This window comes from Umbelopsis ramanniana (assembly GCF_025399195.1).
Source record: "Umbelopsis ramanniana AG unplaced genomic scaffold K450scaffold_20, whole genome shotgun sequence".
Classification (NCBI taxonomy): domain Eukaryota; kingdom Fungi; phylum Mucoromycota; class Umbelopsidomycetes; order Umbelopsidales; family Umbelopsidaceae; genus Umbelopsis; species Umbelopsis ramanniana.
This window is the reverse complement of record NW_026252106.1, coordinates 27,295-44,641: the sequence shown is the minus strand read 5'-3', so window position 1 is coordinate 44,641 and position 17,347 is coordinate 27,295. Positions and strand designations below refer to the sequence as shown.

Sequence of the window (17,347 nt, the reverse complement as noted above, 5' to 3'; positions counted from 1 at the left end):
CGTTCAGTATTAAAGAAACCTGGTGGAAGTTCTTGTCATAGTTGTCGATCAGCAAAAGGTATGAACATGACTAGAAACCGAGCCTCTGAGTTCACACGCCGTCTTTGACTCCTATCTAAAACTTTGTAATAGTTCGATGCCATGGTGGGTGCCCTTGTCCTCGGTGCAAACGAAGAAACGAAACATGTACATACGATAACGACAAGTTATCAAAAATTACCTTTGATGGTATTCGTCAATATACGGCTCATCTCCATACCAGTCTATCACAAAATCGTCATTATACCAAGATGATAAAGCCAGCATTGCATCGTTTTGATAGCCAGCTGACAAAACTTTCAATGAGTACCTCACCTCCAAACAGTGTGATACTGGATATACCTCCAGAATATCCTATTGGAAGTGGTCAAGATCCAATCAAGCTCGGATTCCCACCGTTATCCTTACGAACATCCTTGATAGATTTGTATTTTCAGCATTGCTGGAATATGAATGCAGTGGTTGTCCCCCGGTTATTCAACAATAAACTAGCTCAACATGACCAGGTTTCGCCTCCTCTAGGCCACAGCGACTGGATTGATTTTCAAGTTTTACTGTTTATGATTCTCGCTAGGGCCGCAAGAACGACGGCTAATAGGGAGTTCTGTACAAGCCAGAATAGTTTTTTGGAACAAGGTGGCTGCTTCGCACAGGTTGCGCACACATTACTGGCGAAATGTGAGCATACACCTTCTATTAATCTTATACAAGCGTTATTGGAAATGTGCAGCTATGAACAAAATGGACCCAAGCGATTTCGAAACTTCATGTTTGCAGGCATGGCCGTCGGGAGTATGTACAAGCTGGGCTTGCACAAACCACCGGTCGACTCCAATCTCTCGCCTTTAGAGATAAAGGAGCGCCAGGTCTTATTTTGGATGTGCAACATGAGAGATGTGGAATCCTCACTGAATCTTCACACTCCATACAAAGTGGACCTCTCGCAGTGCTCGGTGCCCATGATAGAAGTCACTGAAGTTGGAAGAGAAAAGAGAGCATATGAATGGCTGCAATCGATAAGTAAGCTTATCATGATCGCTCGACAGTTTTGGGAGATCCCCAAAAACGATGGACAACTAAGAAAAATCAAGCTGAACGACGTTGTAGAGCTAGAACGGCAAATGACAGCTTGGCTTCAAGAACTGCCTCCTGATTTACAATACCGCGGCGGGGCTAAGCGGTCTATAGATTGTATGAGATTGCATGTCAACTTTTTTTTCATCAAACTCATAACATATCAGATGCTCGCCGAGAAATTTCGAACCGACCCTGTTCTCATTGAAGATGACATTTTGTTCTTGTACGAACAATGTATACTCGCCGCTCACGGGATTTGTCAGTTGTATGTTGAAGGTGACAGGGAATGGCTATTTTGGCACAACTTCCATTACATCGCAATACTTCAATGCGTTGATATGCATATGCGGGATGTCCGCATGGCCATACGCAGAGGAACTGATATAGAAGATGCATTTTGTTGGCTAACCAAATCGACACATCTCCTCTGCGAAGCTCTCAATGAGCGACCGCTAATGGATCATGATGAAGCAACTTTAATTTTCAACGAAGTATTAAAGTTTTGGGGAGTAGCAGCTACACTCATCGACGAACCAACGGCTGACTTTAGAGATACCAAGGAATTTCTCGATATTTGCTTTCCTGAAAAATCAGACCGCAAGTTCGTTGTCATCTCAGTAGAGCCGACACAGCAGACAGGAGATAAAAACGAAGGTTCGAAAGGAAAGATGGATCCAGCAGGTGCCACAGAATCAAACTATCTGCATATGACTCGACGATTTATGAAACTTTTAGAAACTGAGGCTACTCACATCATAAAAATGGAGACATGAATTAGTTGGTGGCTTAGCCCGACTTCACCTTTTAAAATTGTGGTCGTTGTCGCGCCGCTTACAATAAAAAGTTTCTTTTCAACTTACATGGCAGCAAAGATGGTCAGAAAGCTAATTGGTACACACAGCGGCCATTTCCACTGGTAAAAAAAGATCTGTATTTAGTTCAATATGGTTAACGTTTATTAATACCCACACGCTCTCAACCATAGCGATGAGGCACTTGCCGTATATATGCTTCGCCAAACCGCCACTTTTAAAGACGCCGGTCTCGTTCGCTCTCGCGACCCAGCGAAGCTAGCTGAAGCTGATGTAGTTGTTGACGTCGGTGGTGTATACGACAGCGATGCTCATAGGTATGATCACCATCAAAGAGGCTTCTTTGAAACCTTTGACGACAAGCACAAGACAAAACTCAGCTCGGCTGGACTCGTCTACAAGTAAGTGTACTCATCCTACTTAAACCCGCAAGCCTACTATCTTTCATTAGTTGACTAAATTGATAATGATTAGACATTTTGGTCGCGATGTTATTGCTTCTCTTCTTGATGTTGACGAGCAGGATCCCAAAATCGATGTTTTATTCCCCAAGATCTACGATGTATGTTTCGCAATAACTGTTATATAATTTACTTTTGATTTGCTTTGAACGATCTCTAAACTGCAAGAAATGAATATGCAGGACTTCATCGAAGCTTTGGACGGAAATGACAACGGAATCGCACAATATCCCACCGACATCACACCAGCCTACAGAGAATCAACAAGCTTGCCATCTCGAGTTGGAGCTTTCAATCCCTGGTGGAATCAGAGCGTAACCGAAGCTGATATTGATGCCCGATTTGAACAAGCTTCACAATTGGCTGGATCAGAACTACGTGATAAACTGTTGTACACCGCAAATGCTTGGCTTCCTGCTCGCGAGTTGGTCAAATCGGCTTTCCAAAAGCGATCCGAAGTTCACCCCTCCGGTCGCGTCATTGCCCTAGAACGCTCTTGCCCATGGAAGGAGCATTTGCTTGACTTGGAGCGTGAAATTGGCCTCAATGGTGAAACCAACATTCTCTATGTTTTGTATCCTGATGAATCCAACAACTGGAGAATCCAATGTGTTCCTGTCAAGCCTGAAGGTTTCGAGAACAGAAAGTCCTTGCCCGAGGTGTAAGTAACTGAAACTAACGAGAGCGGTCGTTTGAATGTACTGATTTTTTTCTTTCATTTTTCAAATAGATGGCGTGGTCACCGCGATGCGGATTTGAGTGAGATCAGCCGTATTCCTGACTGTATCTTTGTTCATGCTGGTGGATTTATCGGAGGTCAGCAAGCTTTATATAGTTTATTGGAGGTTTTGTATGTTGGTACTGACGCATTCTTCTTCTCATTGACAGGAAACAAGACCCGACATGGTGCTACAGAAATGGCCCGCCTCGCTTTAGAGATGTAAAAAGCTTATTTTTCAATACAAAGTTTCTACGCATTCAATCATTTCATAATAATGGGACAATAAATTCAAATGAGAAAATAGAAGGGCGACCGAGGGTATTGCTGAAAATTTGCGATAATTCGGCGGCATCAGGCCCCACGTTCCATTTTCTTGGTACACGTTCTACAACTCCTAACAGCAAAATGAGACGAGACATTATAAAAGGCGTTCTCATAGACCTTAGTGGAACGCTCCATATTGACAAAAAGGAGATTCCCGGTGCCGTAGACGCTATTCGCAAGCTTCGAGAAAGTGGACTTCCCTTTCGGTAGGTACCTCGTCCGTTCCATTCAGTCTGTCGATGTCGCCAGCATGCTCATTCCTCTTCGCACAGCTTCGCAACCAATACCACTAAAGAATCTCCACAGCGATTACGGAGCAAATTGGATGCACTTGGATTCCAAGTGCAAGACCACGAAGTAAGCTGGATTATGTGCACGCTGCCCTGACTTGTGCTTAGCTGATCAAAGTCCATTTTGATTTTCTCTCCATAACTGCATTTCTGTATCTTCAGATATTCACATCATTGTCTGCCTGTCGCGATCTCGTTGTATCGAAAAACCTGAGACCCATGTTACTTATGGAGAACGCGGCTTTGGAGGCTTTCGAAGGTATCGATTGCTCTTCTCCAAATGCCGTAGTTATCGGACTTGCTCCCTCGAAATTTGATTATGCTACTGTACGTCCGTTTCCTTTGGTTGACACAATTTAATCTCATTGAAGCTCAAATCTATTCCTCCCTCAGTTAAATACTGCGTTCAGACTCATCATGGATACCGGGGCTCCTTTGATTGCAGTGCACAAGGCCAGATATTTTGCAGATAAGGATGAAGAGCTTTCATTGGGTCCAGGAGGATTTGTTAAGGGTAACCTCCATACGCAAATAATCAATTGACAATGCAATCATTTATTTTTAATACCTTGCTCTTTTTTCAGCTCTTGAATATGCCACTGGCACAACAGCCACTGTGGTAGGAAAGCCGACCAAGAGCTTCTTCGAACTCGCTGTAGCAGAACTGTAAGTGGGGTAAATCCTTTGTAAAAGTACAGTGTATCGACTCAGTCTAACATACTCAGATACAACAGCGGAATGTCGAGCATGCCACAAAATGTAGCTATGATTGGTGACGACGTATCGGCAGATTTAGGAGAAGGTGCTATAGAAATGGGATTCTATAGATATCTCGGTAAGCATGACCCAGCTCATTGATACGGCACGTCGGAGAACCTCACCTAACATCTATCGTACAGTAAAAACAGGTAAATACAAGGAAGGAGACGACGATAAATTGAACTCCTTTGATAAGACGTCTGAAGGAAAGAGTAAAGTGTTTGATAGTATTGTAGAGGCTATTGATCATGTTTTACAATAAAATGCTTGATATGTATAAATGCAACAATATGTTATATGCAAAAGCGCTAAAGAGGGTATGCTGACGGGTACAGAGTTAGAACACTCAATTCAATTATGCTCCATATCGTTCATTGTGAATATCAATGGATCATCGTCATCATGAGTCGCCATAAAGTGACCTAATGATTCCGCGTATTGGCCGCTGATGACGCCTCTTGGATTTCCTCTAAACGCAGATGCAGCCTGGTTTTGTGTCGGTTGCCGTGAGGCCTGCCGGGGCTGCTTAAAAGGGTATCTGTCGACAAGTGGGGGAGACACTTGCATCCGGCGAGTCCTATTAGATGAATCTGAAAGCAAATTAGTTCCTTCATCAGCTACTGAAGACTTCGATTGTATGTTAGCAAATGATGCTCTTTTTGCTTCGGTTTGCGTTCGGGTTGGCGTAGGCAATTTGGCATCTGTACCAAAATTATGGCTTGCTCCAGAGCTACTCAGCGACTGTTCTCTACTTTGAATTGAAGACATGGAAGAGATGGACGCAGTAAGGTTATTCTCTGTAGTGCTTTGAGTAGTGGATAACGGTCGACTGGACGTGTTGCTGGACGACAGCGATTCAGATAAAGACATGTGTGAGCTCTTCATATATTGAAATCGAGACAACGCAGCCTGTAATTTTGAAACGTCTTAGTGTGATAGTGACAACTTATAGGTGAATTTGAATGTAATAATATGACCTTTGATTTTCCAAGAGATCCACTTTCAGAGCATGCGTCTTGATCTCCGTCTTCATAGCCACTCGGTGACCTAAGTGAAGTTCTCCTGAACATTTTCAAATCATGTTTCCTATCTACAATTCCCATGAATTGACTTAGATCATCATCATCAGAATATATCGTTGCCGAGTTCTATACAAGCAGCAGTCAGGATGAGCTGTACTAATGGTTTGAGTCTGCACGCACATATCATTAACTTACATTAGGATTTGACTCAATGCTCAAGAGACTAACCCTAGATTCTCTTTTACCCGAAAGACTAGTATTGTCGTCATCTTCGCGATTACCAGTCTTGTTATTGTAGTACCTCTCAAAGCTAGAAGAGAACGTTTTATGAACAGTAGGATCGGCTGCATGGTACGGGTCTACGTCAAGTTAGAAAGGCATTCGCTGTAGATAATGTCAAGGCAATGTTGCGTTACCCATTAATTTCATTTGCGGTGATCCTGTACCGTATGACGATGATAATGACTTGGACTTGAAAGGTGAGACGATGGGAGTAGATGGTCGTCTGTAGCTTAGGCTGGTGGTTGTCGAGCTCTCCTCGTAAGAGAATGACGATGAGATGGAGCTGGTGGGAGATGACGAGTATCTTTGCGAATTAATGGAAGGCACAAAAGACTATACAATGTATTAGAACGAGGGGTACTCCGTTGAGGTACGAGATGAACAAAAAAGGGCCTATATATGCTTACTGGCAGAGGCCAATCTGGTTCATCGGTCTTCACATATCCTCTTCGAGCTTGTTTTGAGACTTGCCAGTCTTCTATTGCGGTTTCAAGGGTGGCTATGTCTCTAACCACGGGCTTGGCATAAAATGCACATTCTTTTCTATGTCGAACGCACAAATTCAGTGCCCTGAATATCGTATGTGAGCATGGGGATGCAATCCCATTGTGAACTCGGCAAGTAACCCGCGTCTGAGAATATTCGCTTACCCTATTGGTGTTAGAATATCAGCGAACTCAAAGTACTCTGATTCACTACTGGCCATATTGGTCAAAGGGGTATCTATCATTGAAGATAAACAATGTTAGTGTCCAGCTTGGATACGAATTTGTTAGTATAACAAGGCTCACCGTATGAAATTTCATCAAATCGTTGTACATTGTTTTTGCGCAGACGATAACCAAGCGTCAGTCCGCTATCTGATACCTTTAAACGATCACGAAGTTGATATGTTGGTAGTAAGCGAACAAACGAGTGAAGAGATCGGAAAAAGATGATTGATTTTTTGTACAAGTTTGGTAAATCGACAGTGTCGGAAGTCAAGGTACTTCTGCAAAAAGAAATTGGCTTAACACATGCCACTCATGAGTTCTCTGCAGGTTTTTGGGTAGAGGTATACTTCAACTGTAGTATCCAAGATTCGAGAAGCACACTATGAATTTTGCCTCCATGCGTACCGATGGTGTTGACTGGTCGATGGATCCCTCTGTTGTTTACAAACATTAGTGTCATATCATCTGCCATTTTTGAGGTGTCCAGAAAGATATCAATAATCATAGGGTATGGCGTACGGTCAGCTACTTTGGCAATTTGGTGCCTCCAATATTTAAGTTCATCTTTTAAACCATCAATATCTGTGGTTATGAGATTAAACTGCAGCTTGTGGTGTAAGAAAATAATAGATGCATACAACATTCACGGGAATATCAGACTTACCCAACCATTGACCCTTTTGCGCACTGCATCCTTGTCAGTCACAGAGTATGGAGAGGATGAATATTTTTGAGAAGATTGTCTGATCACCGACTTTTCAAGACTTATTCTACTTTGAATCACAATCTGTGCAACCTTGGAATAAAAATTCTAAACCAGCAAAGGTTGGATAAGTGGGGATTAAAGGGCAGCTTGTTGTTTAGCAGAGATAGATGGCTATGAGGATTACCTGCACGATATAATCTTGCTTCCTGTCATTTCTGCTGGTATTGGTCGACGTTGACTGTGAAGATGTATGAGTATGAAGCTTTTCTTGGGTACCCTGAGGTGTTGCGAAATACGATGTATGGGGAACATAAGGCGGTGTAGTACATGCCTGTGCTTCCTGATGTCGGTGTGTATTATCGTTATTGTTAGTACGTCTTTGGCGATAGAAAGATGGATTATTCGGGGAGGAAGTCTGACAGTCTTTTGAGTACATTGAGGTGGTGTGCCAATTTATAGTCTTTCGAGGTGAAGTTTGGGTTTGGTTGCGCTATATTTTTTGCCAAGTGTCCAAACAATAGAAACTCCTACTCGACACAACAAGAGGATGGAAATCCATGCAACTGACCTCTAAGAGGATCAGAAAAGATGTGTAGGTAAGAGAAGGAAAATGGGTGGTGGACGCCAGGTATAGTATATGTGGGGTATTGTGAGTGGGAGGGTCTAAATGAAGATAGAGAAAGGAAAAGAGGATTTATGCCAGAGAGCAAAAAAGAAAGGCAAAATAGATAACGAAATTATGGGGAGGCCTTGGTCGGAATCACACCGTGTTGGGATGAGACAGTTGTGACTTTTCACGTAAAAGTCTGTGCCCCAAACTTCCCCGTCCTTTACTATAGAGGTCAGGGGCCTGACATGGATGTTCGAGAAAATAATTGTTTACTTCTTTTTATGATATGATTTTGGAAAGACTACGCAAAGATTACAGTATACAACGCCATGTTGACTGGCCAATACGCAGTACACATGAAAGCCAGAAGCCATACATCCACTACCTCATAATCGGTTAAGAGAACAGTCACAGCGTTGACCACATGCGATCTAGACAAAGTAGCAACCAAATATAAAGTCACTACCGGGCTAAGGACAGTAAGCATGACGGCCTGCAGGAGTCTGAGAGGCATTTTGGCAGTGGGCTGAATCAAGCTATAAGGTATCACAACAATAAGTCCCATGACTGCTCCTAAACTAAAGTTGATGAGTGATATCGAGGCAACAATCAGTGCCGTTAATGCGAGACATAGTGACTTGAGCACTCTCCAGTTCTCCATAACTTGTACTTCTGATTGCTTGGATGAGATCAGTGAAACTGCCATAAGGATGGCTGTAGCTGCAATACCACACGATACCGATAATTTGACTATGGTCACCTGCTATAAGAATTGCACAATATCCGCTGTTACATATCAGGAGACACCTTTTTTTTTTTTTTTGATTTTCTGGTCCGTAGACTTCAGAATATTGCCTTACCTCCGTATTTGGGGCCACAATGGCACCGCCAAAGTCAAAAGCTGGTCGCACAATGTAAAATATCAACAGGCCTGCCGCGTGTGTAGTGACCAGTACTGAAAAGCATGCTCCAAGGTTTTTTTTGCTGGTGGAGTATGCAAGACTAGCGCCAGTCTCCTGCTTTAGGTTATCATCGCGTGCAGGACTGTACCACAGAACTAAAGAGTAAAGTGAAATCAAAGTCAAGGAAAATCATCTGCAATAAAGAAAGCTTAAAACACTCTCGAGGTTGTCATGTGATCATTTCATCTACAACTGCTTGTAAAAAGGATATTTGAAGAACCAGGCAGCAAGCAAATAGAATCACTGGAGGCATGTACATGCCAATAGACACATATCGCTCTGCATTGGTTAAAAAGTAAAAGAAAAACGACTGATGTAGATGTTCAAGTAAGTTGTTCAGACTTCTGAATGTTGACTCCACAAGGCTGTAAATGGGAGTCAGCAAATGATCTTGTTCGACGGTAGGACTGGTCGGGACCCTGATTTTGAAGAACTTACATTCCCATGCGGTGAAAGTCAAATGGTTGATGCATGCCTGTAGCAGTAATTCCATGAATAGTGATAGCATCAATTTTGTATCTGTAGAATTGTAGTCAATAAGAATATGGTAGTATTCTTAATTAACGGAATCAAGAATGAAGAAGAATACCTCAAAGCAAGACCAGCATCACTGGATGGATGGCCCAAAGCTTGGAATCGAATGGTATCAGTGAGATGCTTGAGGGATGCCAGATATGACTCTACGGGAGTTTGCGGACGGTTGATGGCATCATTATCATGGAGAGTAAAAGGCACCTGGGCTGTGTATTTGGCTACTGTTATCACCGTATTGATAAGATCAAGGTTAGGCAACTGGCCGTTTGCTCCCTCTTAGAAACGGCAATTATATTAACATATATAGCTGTGCATGAGTTCAGTTCATAGCCATACTGACCGAAATAGATTGCCAGCGATTCATACTCCCGAGTTCCAGGAAAATCCATGTTAATAGCAGCTTGAATAGCTCCAGACCGAGGCATGATATCAGAAGAGTAACTCACTGAAGATTTCGCAGAGTTTGTGTCATGGGTAGATATGCAAACACACGTAGCAATGTGACAAACTTACTGCCAAAATCCACTCCGTGATAGGCATTCAGCCATGCTTGCATTCCTCTGACACTTTCGTCAGTAATCAGGATGATGATGTCTTTGGACCAGTATGTGTTTCCTTTATATCTACTAGTCAATAACATGTCGCAAGTGATTTAAATTAAATATTTTCGCACTTACGCTTGAACAGCTTGGCAAGTGATAATACTGAGGCTATGCCATTCACATTATCTTGAGTGAAATTTAATAAAAGTAGGCGAAACGCATTGAAATGAAGACAAAGAAAATGAACTTACATTCACCAGTTCTAGACACCCAAGGAGCACTTAATAATAATGCTTCCGTGCCGTCGCTTCTAGGAGCATGGTAGATTCCAAAAGCATTTACACCCTATTTGCACATGGAGCAATCAGAATGATGACATAGAGCGTAATTTAATCATATACTAATTTTCCAACCTCAGCTTCATTGAAGGATTCGTCTTTTGTTGTATAATGTTGAATTGCTGCGTGGAAACCAGCCTGTCGCAGTTCCTTGAATATAAATTCAGCTCGACTGAAAGCCAGCAAGACTGAGTAAGCGATGAAATTTCAATCTAGAGCTCATTTCTCACTCACCTTTCTCTGCTCTTATCTACTACTTCTAATATTCGATCTCTAAATTCATTGGCGATATTAACATCGTTCTGGCTGTAGTAAACGTTCACCTGATTGATGGCTGAGTTAAAAGACACTGATGTTGACAGGCGGGTAAAGTATTCATTCATACATACTTGCGCGGGCAGCAGAGCATTTTCCGACACATATGTTTCCTTGTTGTATCCATTGTAAGGAAGTAATAGAAGCCATATGACGCCTACAAAATATAGTAATATGCTGATAGTGTCGAATGATTAGCTTCCAGTCAATTCAATTAAAGATGAAAGATGTCCAGAAAACCTTATTGAGGGTATGTAATGTCTGAGAAGTCCAATCAGCTTTCTTCTCTGCTCTAGTCTTTGCTTAAGTGGTTTGCGTCTGCGAGCAAATTTTTCCTTGAGCCGAAGCAATAACATGTCGAACAGGTAACACGTCCGACCTTGGTGCCTGCGTGCAAAAATTCAAATCCCCAATGCTGTTCAATGAAATGAAAAATTCAAACGCCGCTATGGAGAGGATTCAGAGTAGCGTAAAGAACATCTTTTTGTGAATCTTTTTTTTCTACAGTAATGATACAAAAGGTAGGTCTTTGCATAAGAGTAATAAATACATGGCATCTGTAGTGGTAGGAGATCTTTGAGAGCTGGAATTGTTATCTAGTTTCTATAGTTTCTGCTATTTTTTTCCATTCCAAAAAGCAAACGAATCATTGAAAGTTGGCTGATCATTCTTCTCCTCGCTTTCGCCCACTAGGTTGCTACTACCAACTTTTTTTGCGGAGTATGGCGACTTTGGTTTAACAAAATCATCATCGGCCGTCCACGAAGAACCTGACGGCTGGATCGGTACCCAAGAGTCTTCAAAGGTAGAAGACTGATCCAGCAATGCTGAAATCGCACAGTATTTCTTCAATAAACATAATCAATAAACTCTTATCATACCAAGCAAAATTATTACCTTCGGATGAGTCCAAAAACAAACCAGATTCTTCCAAAGAATTAGCCTCAAACGGATTACGTTTGTCTGGAAATGATGCATTTGCTTGTGGAATATCTGAGAAGTGTCATTAGTTGTGTGTGAACAACGCATTAACTCTGAGACCTGTGTGCTTGATTTATCTCAATAATCACCTTTTCCATCTTCCCACCATTTATTATCGTCCGAGCTTGGCATGGGTACTATAACGATGCAATCCATTAGTATAATCCACACGCAAATGTCAAACATTCATGCTGTAACTTACAGCTTTCATCATCCGAGTCATCATCGTCGTCGTCGTCATTGATATCAACTAATGTATCCACAACTGTGGCTGGAGGAGGTGGTGGAGGTGGTCTGTTGTAAATTGGCCGTGGAGTTAAAGGCAAAGGCGGCTTATTATTAGCCGATTTCACTTCCACTTGAGTCACAACACCGGATTGCAGTTTTTCTTTGTACAACTCGTTCTTCATTTTTGCCTCCGCCGCGTGGTCCAAAGTTGTTATCTATCATAAGCGACTATTAAATGGACCATCCTTAGAGGACTTTTGCATTCCAGAGATAATTCACTTACTTCTGCTTCAAACAAAGCTAAAACTGGACGGTGATCAGAGGTATACAGCTCAGCTCTTGCGTACTGCAACAATTGTAGCCTTGGGCCCTTGAATAAGATACGATCCGTCCAAGCAGGCACTCTCTGCTTTTCACTAGCAGAAAGTTAAATAAGATATTGTCATCAGTAACTCCGTATGATAATGATGCAAGTTACCTTGTGTCATATATATCCGTTCCCAAATCATATTTGTATGTTGGTTGGAACGTTATGGTGCCTTCTCGATAACCAGGAAACGTTTTGTTTTCTGATATTTGTTGTAGTAGCTATCGATGACAAGTTAGCATATGTTTGACGGCTTGTGACAAACCAACATTATCATAAATTACCTGATCAGCATCAGTGAGTGTCTGAAGGTCATCATGGTCTATACAAGATCGCACCTTATGGCGTAACAGTCGTTAGATACACTGCAATTTGAAAAATAGGAACCCAGAAAGCTACCTACCTCCTCATTACTCATTGAAATTCTGTAGTTTAGGTCACTGACCCATACAATATTGCTGAACAAAGTGTTAGAGACATTGCCTAAACGAATTTCAAGGCAATTACATATAAACATACTCATGGCTCTCAATTCCCCGGCCCTTTGGGAACATCAGTCCTTGGTCAATAGTGAGGAAATCTGCATTTCGTTCCTCAACATTAGAGTGTCCTATACAGTTACAGATGAATACAGTTAATCTCCATTTGACTGAAAAAAAAAACATGATCTACTTCCGAACTAATTACCTGAAGCAAGATGTGCGCAAACAAAACAAAAGCTGGTGTCGCAATAATCCAAACGAATGGCTACAGCTCCTTTGTTTCCTGCCATTCCCATGAGTCCCGTCTACAAAGGAAGTGGCGGTTAATGGCTTTTAAAGAGATATTCCGCGTCCACATCTATATGATACCTACCTTTTTAACTACACTTTCAACATTCCGAATATTGTGCACAATGTCCTGCTTGACGTACAGCAGTAAAGCAGCTCCCACAAGTTGATTGGATCGAAGGGCTATGTAAGGAGATTTCTTGCTTCTCTTATTCAAAGTAATTTCCAACTGCCGTTCCCACACTTTCCTGTAACTCTTGCATCAGCAAAAGTGTCATTATTGTTCAACAAACATGTGTGGCGTACTTACCGTTTCTCTATGTCAGTTGACATAACCTATGGCAAAGATACTTTGAGTAATCAGAACACAAACATACACAAGATCCATAATTGAACATACCTGTTGTGGTGATAGCTTGACAATTTCTTGAAAACCGATACAAAAGATGTCTGGCTCTTCATGACCAACTGAAATCATGCGATGAGGACAGGGAAGCGGCTGAATTTCAACATTGGCAAATAACTTACGATCTAAATGTTGCAGGATCCAAGCATCGAGGGACTCTCCCTGGTAAGATTGACCATTTAAATTATATGTTCCAGCAAAAATTGTTATTTTTTGAACCGTGGAATATTCTTGTAGTCTGTAGAAATGTGACAATGTTAGTACTAGTTTACTTGCTTGCACGTACTCTGCGATTTGCAATGTACCTCTTTAACATAATTTCTGACACTGAGTCTTGTATAGGATCATAGATGGCAATCTCTTTTTGGCCAACTAACTTTCCCTGATACATGGCATTAATAATAGTATCTATGATGGTTGAAGAGGAGGATGTCTACTTACTAGCAGTTGATCGATAACTTCTTGCTTGGCTTTATCTTGGAAATTGTTGATGTAGAACCGATTTACAGACTTAGTTGCATCCCCCAACACACTCATGAATGTGACCTTGCCTGTTCTTGTAAAGGCGGATTTCAAGGCACCAGTTCCTGCATAGAGCTTAGACAAATTATCTCCATTCTCCGCCCATAAATGAGAATGACGGCTGAGAATACCGTCATATCCCTGGCCGTAACCTTTATCAGATCGCGGACGATTGACGAGATATTTGGTCAATGCCAAACGAGACAATTCATTCTGCACCAAGTTCGTACGGTCTAAGCAATCGAGGCAGTTTGTGCGGAACACTCCTCGCTGTTTTGATCCAATACGATTGTCATTGGAGTCCATGACAAAGACACCATATTCACTGAAGTCACTTTGAATGCGCTGCATTAGTTTAGAGACGTTTTCGTAGCTCCCGCCTTTGCATTCATTGTGTAGATCGAAGTCGGTCATTACAACTGCTCCCGGTGGTGTCGGTAAATTTTGGACAGCTGTATCGTAGGCGTTGCTTAGCAACTGCTCTCCAGAATTATCTTTATGGCTAAGAAGATTCAATATGTGGACATTGTCATAGCGAACCAATAACTCTTGAAAGTGGCGATTTACAGCAGGTTGTGTAGCGGTTGAACTTCGAGCTATTTGTATCTTGTGATTTATCAATTGCACACCTTGCTGCTCCCAAAAGACTGTATTGACATTTCATAAACAATTGAAAACATAAAAGTGTTTCCATATAGTAATGAAATTGTTTACGAACCTGGTACACTTCCGCGAATTTGGGTAAAAGACAAACATGTACGGTCGGAATATAATATTGTTTCCGTCTGTTACAATTCATGCCCAAGTTAGCAACACGGTATACAAATAACTAATGACAGTTTTCCCATTTAGTGTATACCTCTACGAAGTTCGCAACATGGCCATGGTCATCAATTCCACGAGTATTGAATCTGGTGCCTGCTCTCTGACAACTCAGTTTTGAAATAACAGAGAGTTCAAACTTCTCGCCGCCGATTTCAACCTCTTCCATTCCTACGGATCCTTGTATAGCAAAGACCTGTTATATTTACCAATGAGCCACCTGTTGATCGTGCTGAGCTGTAATCTCAATTTGTTGTTACTTACCAAGAACCCTCCTCTATCCAATTTTTGCTGTTTCTCTTTGTCTAACTTTGAGCGGAATTCCATGAGTCCGCTAATGAGAAACTGATTCCACATAAAGTGCTCGTCGAAAGAGTGTACTCCGAACGATGCGGTGGAGGTTCTTTTAAAAGCAAAAGTAAATACATGATGGTAATGACAGAATATTACTATATTAAAAGGAGCTCACCTTGCTTGAACTGTACGAGTCAGGTCAAAATCTGGTGTGAAATAGAACGATCCATTTGAAAATAGCTTTTGTAGTTGTGCACAAGGATGCTGTATCATATTGGCCTGCGTATCATCGTCTGCGTCCCATGTCTCTTTGTTGTACGCTGTATCAAGATCATCGTATTGCGAGTTTGCCAATGAGTAGAAGTTCACAGTCTGGATCTTGTAAACGTCTTCACCTGGTCGCACTCGACCAACTGGCACACAGTCTGTGACCACAGCTAAGAAACATTCTATACACAGAAAATGATTGATAATTGCAGGGTAACGTATATTTTCAGATAAGAACAGTAAATACCATTTTGAACATTTATCAGACCGAGGCAGCCATAAACTGGGCGAGAATTTACAATAGAGTACTTGGAAGCGTCGAATTCAGCAGATCCGATCAACTTTACGTTGCATTTTGGTGGTTCGAACGAGTAGTTCTGAGTATTGACCTGTTCAAAAATGAGCACTCCAGAAGGTGTCTCTTCAAGAACTGTAGGGCGTAATGCCAGCGATCTGGGTTTGTCACTGACGAACAAGTGCGTCTGCATCTACAATCGCGGCTATTACAGCTTTCGGGGAGGGTTTATGCGTGGCGGAGGAATAGGGAAGCGGTATTTTGTGAACCGGAGAAGGAAAAAATAGGCGGCTCCACTCACATCACTTTTTGTCCCACTCTGCTCACCGCACCAAGAAGTTCCTTCTCAAAAAATCTAGCTGTAATTACTCTCGGAGACCCCGATCTTTGCAGTCAAAGTCACTTACATTCACTCAATATCTAATTCATACCTTCTTTAGCTTTTTCCTTTTGTATATCTACAGATCGTCCGTTCAAAATGGCCACCTCGAACCGTACGCCACTCACACAGCACATAGAGTACTTTGTCAGTGGTTTGACACAGGCCTTCGCTTGGCCAAGAACGTTTATTCTTCTTTATGCGTAAGCCTACTTACACGGATAAAGCTACATCGCGCAGCATGTTTGAAAAGTATTTGACGATATATCCACCCCTCTAGATCATCAACATTACGTAGAGTAGCTATCGAAGCTTTCGTTTTGAATGGTATCGTGTTTTTAGGATCTGTTTTACTCCTAGAAACATTCTACAATCATCCACATAATCATTTTCTGGGATGTCCATATCGAGTGAGTTATTATACTAAAGATGGATTTCGCATCAAATGAATTCAACATCAGCCAAGATCTTTACAAGTAACATTTTCATCATTACTATTAGATACTTGGAGGATATCCTGTATATTTTGTTTGTATAGCATTGAACGGACGTTTCAATAAGCGTATTGCAGACCATACGTACCAAATTCAGCTCAATCAAGGTACCGGTAAATCTCATGACACAAAAGCCGCTCAGTCAGCCGCTCAGACTCAAGCTACATCCTCATCACCGGTGCAAAATGTTGCTTATGCCATCTATCAAATGCTATTCTATGGATCCTGCGCCGTCTTCATAACTCTCTTGCAAATGATTCCTCATATTGGTACAATGATATCCTTCATTGTGTCTTGCTGGTTCATATCCTATTATTGCTTTGAGTAAGTCCCTAACATCAAGCAATGTGTCTATTCAAGCATAATGAATTTAATGCACCTTTATTACAGGTTTAAATGGGTGAACCTGGGTTTAACAATGGATCAGAGGATGTCCTCGTTGGAGCGACACTGGGCTTTTTTCTTGGGTTTTGGTATTCCACTTACGACATTGACATTCTTCTTGTCTAGTCTTCGTGCTGCCGCCGTCTACGCTATTTTCTTCCCCAGTGTAAGTACCTTTCTGTACTCGATACATGACTCAATATCACCGCGCTATATAATAACAACCTTTTCTCAGTTCGTCATCATGGCTACCACTGCGGTTGTGCAGCCACCTCTCAGCGCGCGCCCCCATTCAATTCCCTCTGGTAGTTCTGTCGGATTGAAGGATCTCGAACTTCCTGATAGATTGCCCATTTTTACCGGCGTAAAGAAGTTGAATGAGCTGCTTATATCCCTTATTCGAAACTTTGGTGGTGTCAGAGGAGATTCACTGTTGTTGGACAGGAAAAAGGAAGCATTTGGAAAACTTGTATGATGTACTACTTACCTTATGTTGTACCCATGTGTTATTGTGTATTTGACCGTGTTCCATTATTAAAGACCCTTTCATAACAAATTTGTGTGAGTGCGTATCCGACAAGGAATCTACTTATGATGTCCATACTTGCTCAAACAACATGGAGTTTAATTA

The 17,347-nt window shown here is 41.8% G+C and overlaps 7 protein-coding genes across 7 annotated transcripts; 4 read left to right on the top strand and 3 right to left on the bottom strand.

The window, feature by feature from the left end:
• The first annotated feature begins 199 nt into the window (after positions 1–199).
• K450DRAFT_236203 (uncharacterized protein) lies at positions 200–2,028 on the top strand. Its single transcript, XM_051588215.1, has one exon. The coding sequence runs from the start codon at positions 291–293 to the stop codon at positions 1,887–1,889; it is 1,599 nt and encodes a 532-aa protein (XP_051445562.1). The 5' UTR covers positions 200–290; the 3' UTR covers positions 1,890–2,028.
• Positions 1,994–3,479, top strand: K450DRAFT_236198 (uncharacterized protein). Its single transcript, XM_051588214.1, has 5 exons — positions 1,994–2,329; positions 2,403–2,490; positions 2,572–3,050; positions 3,120–3,205; positions 3,278–3,479. Exons 1-5 carry the CDS (start codon positions 2,124–2,126, stop codon positions 3,331–3,333), a joined length of 915 nt encoding a protein of 304 aa, XP_051445561.1. The 5' UTR covers positions 1,994–2,123; the 3' UTR covers positions 3,334–3,479.
• A 1-nt stretch (position 3,480) lies between these two features.
• Positions 3,481–4,790, top strand: K450DRAFT_236192 (uncharacterized protein). Its single transcript, XM_051588213.1, has 7 exons — positions 3,481–3,640; positions 3,707–3,791; positions 3,887–4,051; positions 4,118–4,217; positions 4,309–4,390; positions 4,459–4,559; positions 4,624–4,790. The coding sequence occupies exons 1-7, from the start codon at positions 3,516–3,518 to the stop codon at positions 4,743–4,745; spliced, it is 780 nt and encodes a 259-aa protein (XP_051445560.1). The 5' UTR covers positions 3,481–3,515; the 3' UTR covers positions 4,746–4,790.
• On the bottom strand, positions 4,790–7,883 carry K450DRAFT_236183 (uncharacterized protein). Its single transcript, XM_051588212.1, has 11 exons — positions 7,538–7,883; positions 7,391–7,444; positions 7,165–7,311; positions 6,848–7,101; positions 6,579–6,778; positions 6,438–6,510; positions 6,195–6,357; positions 5,922–6,120; positions 5,701–5,864; positions 5,461–5,631; positions 4,790–5,392 (listed from the first exon to the last, which is right to left on the bottom strand). The coding sequence occupies exons 1-11, from the start codon at positions 7,640–7,642 to the stop codon at positions 4,835–4,837; spliced, it is 2,088 nt and encodes a 695-aa protein (XP_051445559.1). The 5' UTR covers positions 7,643–7,883; the 3' UTR covers positions 4,790–4,834.
• A 179-nt stretch (positions 7,884–8,062) lies between these two features.
• Positions 8,063–10,883, bottom strand: K450DRAFT_236175 (uncharacterized protein). The gene is made up of 13 exons (XM_051588211.1): positions 10,748–10,883; positions 10,582–10,684; positions 10,427–10,515; positions 10,268–10,364; positions 10,106–10,199; positions 9,990–10,040; positions 9,822–9,927; positions 9,653–9,753; positions 9,368–9,587; positions 9,217–9,297; positions 8,990–9,143; positions 8,677–8,880; positions 8,063–8,579 (listed from the first exon to the last, which is right to left on the bottom strand). The coding sequence occupies exons 1-13, from the start codon at positions 10,861–10,863 to the stop codon at positions 8,118–8,120; spliced, it is 1,878 nt and encodes a 625-aa protein (XP_051445558.1). The 5' UTR covers positions 10,864–10,883; the 3' UTR covers positions 8,063–8,117.
• Positions 10,884–10,914: 31 nt separating this feature from the next.
• Positions 10,915–15,841, bottom strand: K450DRAFT_236165 (uncharacterized protein). The gene is made up of 21 exons (XM_051588210.1): positions 15,412–15,841; positions 15,073–15,346; positions 14,868–15,006; positions 14,641–14,799; positions 14,500–14,566; positions 13,701–14,428; positions 13,565–13,641; positions 13,382–13,497; positions 13,254–13,309; positions 13,164–13,189; positions 12,939–13,101; positions 12,771–12,870; positions 12,603–12,693; positions 12,487–12,541; positions 12,368–12,421; positions 12,195–12,304; positions 12,000–12,132; positions 11,691–11,931; positions 11,578–11,625; positions 11,405–11,500; positions 10,915–11,334 (listed from the first exon to the last, which is right to left on the bottom strand). Exons 1-21 carry the CDS (start codon positions 15,650–15,652, stop codon positions 11,123–11,125), a joined length of 3,186 nt encoding a protein of 1,061 aa, XP_051445557.1. The 5' UTR covers positions 15,653–15,841; the 3' UTR covers positions 10,915–11,122.
• K450DRAFT_236161 (uncharacterized protein) lies at positions 15,741–17,347 on the top strand. The gene is made up of 6 exons (XM_051588209.1): positions 15,741–15,820; positions 15,900–16,041; positions 16,119–16,248; positions 16,340–16,656; positions 16,723–16,882; positions 16,952–17,347. Exons 2-6 carry the CDS (start codon positions 15,938–15,940, stop codon positions 17,189–17,191), a joined length of 951 nt encoding a protein of 316 aa, XP_051445556.1. The 5' UTR covers positions 15,741–15,820; positions 15,900–15,937; the 3' UTR covers positions 17,192–17,347.